Raw genomic sequence first — 9,482 nt, forward strand, 5'->3', positions numbered from 1 at the left:
GCATTAGAAAACATCTTCATGCCTTTTCTGTGAAATCTTTAGCATAGTAGATAGCTGGGGATGCGCATTTTACAACCCAGTACATTGCTGATGAAAACACATTCATCCACAGGAGCAAAAAATACAGTGTGACTCTTACAGACTGTATTCACCAGGGATAACAGAACTGTTATTTCATTTGGGCATAAAGGCCTCCCTTATCCTGGGCTGGTTTTACACCCCAAGTATATTTTAGCGTTTTTGCAATTTAAGTGGAAAGGACCTTCCCATACCATGTGTATGTAACATGGCAGTTCTCGACTCAGGAATCCAGTTCCCTGCTCTAGACCCCTCTGAGGAGCAGGAGGTCATGCTGCAGACATGCAGAAGGGAGCCTGTTGCCAATAAGCACCTCTCCCATAGGAAGGCTTTTACCTGGATGTTTGAGGGAAGTACCATCAGCTTTGTTTGACAGCACAGTCAAAACAAAAGGTCCTGATCACAGTCTTTAGTTCAGAGCTCTTCTCTGCCATCCAGATACTACCAGGGCACTGGGACAGCAGGTCATCTCAATTCAGCCCTAACCCACCCGCCCAAAGTCACTCAGGAACCTGAACCCAGGTCTCCAGAAGCATCTCCTAAAAGCAGCACTTCTTTCAGGGACCATACCCAGCTCTAAAGAGGCAGAGAGCATTTGTACAGGGCTGATTTGCTCTCAGAAACTTCCTCTAGAGTAAGAAGGTCCTGTCTCCCTATTGCCAGCTGTGGGCTGTGAATATACACAAAAGTTTTAAAGACTGCAGGACCACAAACTAGCTAAAAAACTGGCTGTGTGGTGGAAAAGGCCTGGCTCTGGAATGTGCCCTGTTCAGCCTCCCTTACATGGCACATGAAGGACTCTCCTGCCATAAGCATGCTGCAGACCTGGGAACAGCCCTGCCAGATGGAAATTGCTCCTCCTGTTCCACAGGTGGGATCACTGAATGACAGGGAAGCCTCACAAGAGGCTGCAGAGCTTGGCACAGGTAGGGGCAGCTTTCTTTCCCCTGACCCTGCTCAGAGTGCCTCATTTGGTGCCATCTCCTCATGCACCCCCTAGCCCAGGGCAGACAGAGGTGTCCCAAAGGATTTGTGGAGCTCAACTGACTGCTGGGGTCTGGACCTATTCCCTACATACAGGGACCTACAGAGACCGCTGCTTTCCACCCATGAACCTATGGGGAGAGCCTTGAGAAGGGAAACATGCATAAATCAGGAATTTACCTGGCCCACCAGAGAATTTTAAAGAGGCCAAGGCAGAACCTTTCATCTGTTAATCCTTTCCTAATTACTTTAAAGGGCTATAATGATCTTGTTAAACTCAGGTGACAGGTATTTCCCCAGCCTAAGCACAGCTGCACAGAGCTGTCTGAAACTCACACTGATGTGTTCATCCCTTCTTCCAGGGTCCAAAACCAAGAGAAAAGACCAAATTAAAAGGACATGGCTGAAGCACGTGAAGTCCTATGGTTTTTGCTTTCCCTTGTATTAGCAAGCAGCATTTTCCACATGACTCAGTAATTCCAAAGCGTGACACGCAAAATGACCTGGGGCAGAACATCACCATGTCTCTGCAGGATGCTTTTTGGGGTCTTGGTACATCAGGCCAGAAGTGGGGTGGAGATGGGGTGCACAGAGGGATGGCTGTGAGCAGTTAGACATGACATTTCTACTGTGAGCCTCCTCCTTTGTGACTGGGGTGTTTTTTTCTCCCTCCTCCCACTCCCAGCCAGAGGTTCAAATTGAATTTATATCTGTCATTGCAGATAGAAGTTCTGACCATATAGAAAATAGGCTTCAGTCAACATGTTTTGCTGTCAGATAGCTCACAGATCTCAAAGAGCTGTTTTAGTTTAGGCAAGTTGACAAGCAATTCATTCCTAATTTTGCCTACTACAGTTACAGTACGAGAAGCTTTCCTCATAGATTACATAATTATATTTTTTCTTAACAAGGAGTACATGGCATTAGCAGGTTTAAATTATGCAAGCTTATTCTTTTGTCTTTTGTTATATTGTGTTCTATTGTGCTGGTAAAACAATATGTGCTTTAATTAGCAAATATCTGTAAATAATTTACTTGCTTTTCATACAGCAGAACAATGGAGCCAATTTTCACATACATCCACTGAGCATGTCTAGGGGGTTTCTTGCCAGAACCTTCCATTGTTCAGTATCTGTATCAATCTGCCCATCATTAGCAGCTAACGTTCAACAACCCAGTAAGACATTAAAGTTTTGGCCCCCGGGAGTAGCCCCAAGCCCCCCAAATCCGAGGCTACGCTTTGCAAAGAAAGATTAAAATATCCAGAAAATGAAAACAAACTCTTTTATTATCTATAACCCTGGCACCTTCACATAGAAACATGGACGCCTGCCAAGCATTAAGGTCATTGGATTAATGCCATAAAATGCCGATGTTCATCTGACCTTCTGACTGCATTTTAGCTACAAATAAAAAGCTCAACTTGATACAACACCATGAATCACGCGAGTGTCTAGGCTGTGCAGGGTTAACGCTGGGTGTGAACCCACACTGCACACGCACAAACACACACACAAAGAAAAAAAGCTCTTAAATCTAGAGTGGATGACTGTTCAGAGACTTAAGGCATTGTTATTTTGAATGCGAATGAAAGGGCCAGAACAAGCATTGCAAGAATATTTCAATTATGTATTTCCCAGAACTACATCTCTGAGCAACTAATGCAAATATTGCTCCCATAGCAGTAGAACTTCTTCCCGAATAAAAGCATACGAGAGCTTGAATCAGAACATACTTTCTATATCATTCGCATATTGTTTGAATATTATTAAAAATGCAAAATCTATGTATGCGTTACTCTCCTGAGCAATACAGTAATTATGATTAAGGGACAAGCAGCACAAAAAGAGCCAATTTATCTTACTTGCGCTTAGGAATACTATTGTGTAACTAAGCAACTAAAGACAAAATATAGTCTAATTAATTCACTCCTATGCTTATTTAAAAGACACAATTAGAACATTTTTATTTTCCAGCCTGCACAGTATCTCAACATGCTTGAGGGTGTACCATGTGAGGCCTATTATTCTCCAAAGACAAGAGTTTAATGTTTAGTGCCACTGATCAGACTGGGAACAGCAAATCTGGAAAGCAGTGGGTGTATTTTACAGTCTGAATGCACAGGGAAGGGGAGGGAAAGAAGAAAGGAAATAAAATAAAAAGTTGGGTTTGTTTTTTTTTTTTAAGGAATGTGCCTTAAATGACTAGATATTCCAGATTGCTGGCTAATGGCTAGCAACATGTGGCTTCTCTGAGTAATATCATTGCCCTGTCCTTCCTTTGCCAGCATATGCTACTGGTGGCAAGAGAGATAAAAATATACAGAGTGGATATGCAATTACCAAACCCACGATATTTTATGACAAATGCCATTTCTCTAACACTGCTATTACAGTGTGCTGATTTCCAAAGCTGAATTAATTTGAGCAAGTGTACAGTGGAGATTGATGCTATTAGCATGATTTTTAAAGCACCCTTTAATAATCATAATCTGCATGTTTGAAACGTGTTGCCATTACCAGTGTTGACAGATACGAGCGTAAGGCACACACCGTGGAGGCTAAAACGAGGCTATTCTCATTTCAAATAAGAGCGTACGGATTCCTACGTCTGTAAAAAAAAACCCAAATCCATTACTGTGAAAAGGGAGTAGCACATTTTTCTAGGGGGGTGGCAATAAAGCAGCGCTGATAGAAGGCACCATGCCTGGGCCAGCCTATGCTACCTTTAGGCACTGGGGTAGGACCCCTGCAAGTGAAGAGCTCCTATAAAATGAACCAGGCTTTCGAGGGATGCTGTCAGCATCTATCCCAAAATGAAGAGAGAACAAAACCACTGATTCCCTTAACTTTCTGGAAGAATCTCTTCTGCAATTATAAATGACACACATTTATGGAGTGACTTATTTTTTTTCCTTTACCCCAATTAGTCTGAAAATGCAAAATACTTCTAGGGAAATAATTACAGGAAACTAGCTCTCTCCTCTCCTCTCTATGAGCAACGCTTACTCATGTAAATTACTTGCATGAGTAAGGATTATTTGCAAGGCGAAAAGCATTGCATCAGATCCCCAGTTTGGGAGAAGAGATGAAATCAACATGAGTTCGTAGTAAACTTTGCTGCTGATGAATGAACCAAAGGCAGATCCCCACTGACAGTCCAGCCTCAATGGAAGCAGCATTCACCACGATGCAGAGCAGTGCACAGAATGTCATACCATGCAAAATGAATCAGGGTTTTTTAGGAATTGTATGCATCACATCAAATACAATCCCTGGACTTAATGATATAAACTTTGAAATGTATTTTTAAGCCTAGTCTAACTAATGCCAACACCTTTAAAAACATGAAAGCACAAGGCACTAACAAGCATTTTGCTCTACAACTGCTTTTGCAAAGGTCAGTCATTCCACAACCCCACACCACCCCTTGGAGCACAGAACAGTAAATGAGCTGGAGGAAGGTTTGCCAAGACCTTGTGAGCTGGAGGGTGAGCCCACCTTGTGCCCCCTGAACGCCACAGGAGCAGGCACGAGGGGCCTGGGCAGGCACTTTCTGACAGCACACAGCTTCTCACACTTGGGTGCCAGCAAAGCTGGGGGCCTCCTTTACACATGCACCCCATCAAACTGTTTCAAACACAATGGGGTGCCCTTAAAGGTGCTCCCTCTGGATCTTCATAGGGCCTCCAAGCATCCTGTTCTGACCCCTGTGTGAGGCACCTGCTGTCAAGGAGAACTTCCCTGCCCATGCGGAAGGTGACACGGGACCCCACCAGACCAGAATCAATGAGAAAATCAAGGCAAAGTGGTGACTTCCTCCACCAAAAGAGACTGTTTTGGTAACGGCCCTGTATGGATGGAAGAGAATCACTTCTTCCCTGCTGGAGGGAAAAGAGAAAAGGCTGCTCTTGCTCTCTGGCCAGTGTTGCACCTGCTGCAGTGTCTGGGCTTGACGGTGAGGTGGGAAGCAGCATGCCCAGGCCCCCGTGTTTTGAAAGCAGCAACAAAGTTTTCAGTGAAGTAGCACAAACTCTTCTAGTTCACCTAGCAGTGGCCTCACAGGCCACTGTTGCTCTTAAAAACATGTCTCTACCCCTGGTCTGAGCATAATGCCAGAGCTGCTCCCAGCCTCTCCATGCATGTCTCCTTGGGATGCAATGAGCATCAGGGTCAGAAGCACCCATACCTGCTGCATGCAAGCAACCCCATCCCATGTTCACCATCCACTGAGAGTCCCTGGGAAACAATCTCTATCAGCTCCTGGCATCCAAAGGGAGTTTCTCCACTGTGGTGACGGGGATGCTGAGCCTCAGGTGGAAAGAAGGGTGCTGAAGCGGAAGCACACCTGGGCTTGAACCTTCCCTGGATCTGGGCAGTGCATGGAAACATCCAGTTTCAGCAGTAGTCAGGGTTATATTTAAATCTGGATGATGAATTCAGCTAGCTATAAAAAGACTTATATTTACACTTATTACTGATTAGCTCAAACATTTGGCAATCAGATAAAATACGCCATCAGAAATTTGTGAGTAACAGAAGCATTACATCCCTCCTTGCAGCCACTAGCTGAATATTGTCATAGTGTCAGTGCTGCTATTACGGAAAACAGGCAGCCAGCTGCTTCTATTAATCACGCCGCTGGCGCAGGTAGCTGCTGGAGACCGTGCCTAAATCTCTGGTGGGCTCGATCACAAGCCTGCAATTCAGCCACTTGCTCCCCTCCTCAACCATTTCAGTGACAGCGAGCGCCCCGTCACCCTTTGCTTTGGACACTGCAGGTTCGCAATACACGCTTAACCACCGGCTCACTCCATCCCTACTCCCTGAATACACAATGAGGTATTTTATCCCATCAGCAATCCCACACCACAAATAAGGTCCCCTCTGATGGGGCTATAAGCCACATCAGACTCGAGAGCCACATCTCCTCCTGCATAAGGGGTCCAGGCCAGAGTTAGGAAGCCCCATGACCCCAGGTGGCCCCGCTGCCCATCTGGGGACCAAGGTGAGTGTCATTTACCAAAGGGACTGTGACCTTGGGGTGCCAAGGGGAAACAGCTGCCCCTGCCCCACAATGAGAGCAGCTACTCCCAGCCAGCCAGCACCCAGCTTTTTGTCTCTCTGCTGCCTGCACATCCCCAAGCACTGCTCGGATTGTTCCAAACTATTAAAAATCGATCATAAAAAATCATTCCTATGTCTATAAACAAGTTAATGGAGTAAGTGAAAACAAAGTACATTTCTTAATGGGAGTGTTATGTTGCCCTCTCTAGGCCCTGGCTCTCAGTGCCGGTTTCTGTAGGCTCCCTGCCAGAGAAGTATCACTCAGAGCTGTTGCTGTTGCTGCTGCTGCTACTCTGCTAATGAATGACTAACTTAGGCCAGAGGGGAAATGACATCACCGGGGTGTAAAACACAACTGCATTAGGAAACTTTTTACCTGCTTTACATTTGTCATAATTATTCTACACAATACGGCCGGCATTTGCATAATTTCAAGGCGTGCCATTATCTTAATTGAAAATTGTTTTCATATGGTTGAATAATGCAGAATGACATCAGTTAAAGCCGCAATGAAATGCACAAGTATAATCACACGGCTAATTACTAGCGGTGTTTGCATGTAAAAATAAATAAAATCGTGCGTATTATTAGGAAGGTACATGCAGCTGAGAACTCTCGTACCGGAGCAGTGTTTTACTCGTAATGGTAGGATTAATTTTCTCTGATGTTCCTACCACAGTAACATGAGCTGATCATTAAGGCGTATTAAAATGATTTGTGTCCCTTTCCCCACCCCCCTCCCTTCCAAATATCTTTCATTTTACACACACACGAGACACGCAGAGGCACAGTTTTAAATAGTCACCACGGGCAATTTCAGAGCATCCATTGCTCACTGTCATCTCCCTGATTCTTAGGAAAAGGCTCCCTTATCTCAGCGGCACGCACAGAAAATTAAAGTGAAGAGGTGGCAGCGAGCGAAGGTGGCTCCGAGACGCGTTTCGGCTGCGTACGCGTGTGTGCGGGTACACAGCTACGCCGGCACCTACAGCCACGCGTGCCTCCGATAACAGCCCCTGCGGACAGCCCCCCCATGGACCCACCCCCCCGGCATCTCCAACAGAAGTTCCCCCAAAACATCTCGTCCCCCTCCCGCCTGGTCTCCAGCCCCTCTCGGGGACTCTCGCAGCCCCCTGCCTGGGTACCTCACCCGTCCCCCGCCCCAGACCTGAAGCAATGAATTTGAAAAGCAGATAACGGGAGGGCTCGGGGCTGGGGCGGGGCGGTGCGGGGCTGCGCGGCCCCATCCCGGGCTGCGCGGCCGCCGGCGGAGGGTGCCGGCGCGCAGCGCGTTTGCGCCGGGAGCGCGGCGGCTCCGAAATACGCCCAGGCATATCTGCAAGTTATTTGAATGTATTATTCCCGTACCTGTCATTTATCACTTTATTCAACACGTCCCTGCCAGCAAGAGAGCTTTTGATCTCCCTCTGCCTCCATTTCGTAATTTCCGCCCTCTTAAACATATCGAATACTTAAAAAAAGCCCCGAACAATATCGAAATCCCCCCAACGTGTTTTTTTTTTTTCCTCCGCTTTTCCGTGCATTTTGCTTTCGGTTTTTTTTTTTTTTTTTTTGTTTTGTTGGGGTTTTTTTTGTTGTTAAGCAGAAGGATAGGGCGAACCCCGCACATACTCCGCTGCCCGCCGGGCCGGGGCCGCCCCGCACCCCGACCCCCTCCCTTCTTCCCCCCGCCCGCACAAGTTCCCGGTCAGCGCGCACCGGTGCGCCCCGACGGCGCGGCCCCTCCGCGCTGCCCCGCCACGCACGGCGGGGAGGGGGACGCGGGTGGGGGGGAGCCAGGAGAGGGGGGAGCCGAGCCCGGGCATGCAGGTGGGGACGGGCGCGGGGGAAGGGGGAGCCGGCGCCGCGTTTACCACCTCGCCATGGTCACTGGTCCTGCCCTGGGGGGTGTCCTCGGGGAGAAAATAAAGTTTGGCGCTGGAGAGAAGTTGCCGGCTGGTGCGCTCCTCCCAGAGCAGCTGCAGCTCCGCGATGCAGGCGGGCTCCTCCGCGCGGCACCGCACGAAGAAGAAGTCGCCGAGGGAGAGGACCCGCGCCCGGCCGCCGCCGCGGCGCTGGAAGCGGAACGCCCTGTAGAAGACGTAGGGGCCGTGCGAGCCGCACGGGGCGCCGACCCACTGCGGGGAACAACAACACGGCAGCGGCATCAGCGCCGGCTCCGCGCCGCGCCGCGCCGCGCAGGGGCAGGAGGAGGAAGAGGGCGGCGGGAGGGGAGCGCGGGAGGGAGGGAGGGGGCTCCGCGGCAGCGGGGGGCGCGGGGCGGGGCGGGGGCGCGGGGCGGCGCGGTACCTGCAGTGCGCTGCGCTCCATCGCGGCTCCGGCGCGATTGAACTCAACATTCTCCCAAACTTGTTGGCGTGAATGGAGCCCGGCAGGTCCTGGCAGGGCGAAGCCGGCCCCGCCGCCCGCCGCCCCCCGCCGCCGCCGCCCCCGCGCCGCCCCGCCGCCGCCGCCGCCTCCCGCCCCGCCGCGCGCGGCGACGCCCCCCCCTGCCGCCCGCCCCCCGCTCCGCCGCCCCGCCGCCGCCCCGCCGCGTCCCGCCGCCGGCGCCACCCGACGCCGGCCGGGCCCCCGACGCCCGCCCGGGCTGGGCAAAAATGCCGCGGGGCGGCTGCGGGCCTCGGGGGGGTGGCGCAGAGGCGGCGGGGCGGCGGCGGGGCCCCTGTCCGCGCTCGGCGATTTTTGGGGGGCCGAAAGGGCGGGCGGGCGCGCTGCGGATCTGACAGGACCTGCCCGTATATGTCTAATATAAAGACCATTTCCTGCGGCGCGAGGGGCGCTGCTCGTCCGCGCGCGCCCGGCGGGACCGCCCGCTCCCACCGCCCGATCCCGCTCCCACCCCCGGCAGCCGCGGAGCGCACGGCGGGGGCTGCGCCCCCCCTGCCGCCCCCCCCGGCGGCCGCGGAGGGCGGGCGGCGCGTCCCTAATTTATTTATCGCTGTTCCCCGGGAAGGGATGGAAAGTGGGTTATCGATTATATAAACACATCAATATTCATGGCGCTGCGCGGAGGGACGCGGCTCGGCCGGAACAGACAGCGCAAGGGGAGGGGGAGCGGGAGCGCGGCGGCGGCGATGAGCGCGCTCTCTCCGCGCCCGCGGACACGGGCGCGCAGCGGCACGTGCCGGGGCCGGTGCTGCCGCCGTGGGCCCGGGGCGATGGCTCGGCAGGCGCGGAGGGGCGCGGGGCGGGGGACAGGTGGCTGCGCCCCCCGCCCAGAGGGGCGGCCCCTTACCTGCGCCCCGCCCGCCCCCTGCGGCGGCGCCCCGCGCCGGGGAGAGAGAGCCGCCGGCTCCGCGCGTCCCGCGCACCCTCCGCTATCCTAAGGCGGGC

General features: G+C 51.9%; 1 protein-coding gene across 3 annotated transcripts in view; it reads right to left on the reverse strand.

Moving 5' to 3' along the window:
- The window catches only part of ARID5B (AT-rich interaction domain 5B), a 115,145-nt gene extending 106,647 nt beyond the window's left edge, over positions 1–8,498 (reverse strand). For 2 of the 3 annotated variants that reach the window (XM_036385578.2, XM_036385575.2), the window contains exon 1: positions 8,006–8,296. In XM_036385578.2, coding sequence (XP_036241471.1) covers positions 8,006–8,296 — 291 coding nt within the window. Of the gene's footprint in view, positions 1–8,005; positions 8,297–8,438 lie in introns of those variants that run through there. The other variant, XM_036385577.2, reaches the window with a different exon arrangement.
- Between the last annotated feature and the right edge of the window lie 984 nt (positions 8,499–9,482).

This window comes from Molothrus ater, chromosome 8, assembly GCF_012460135.2.
Source record: "Molothrus ater isolate BHLD 08-10-18 breed brown headed cowbird chromosome 8, BPBGC_Mater_1.1, whole genome shotgun sequence".
NCBI classification, from domain to species: Eukaryota; Metazoa; Chordata; class Aves; order Passeriformes; family Icteridae; genus Molothrus; species Molothrus ater.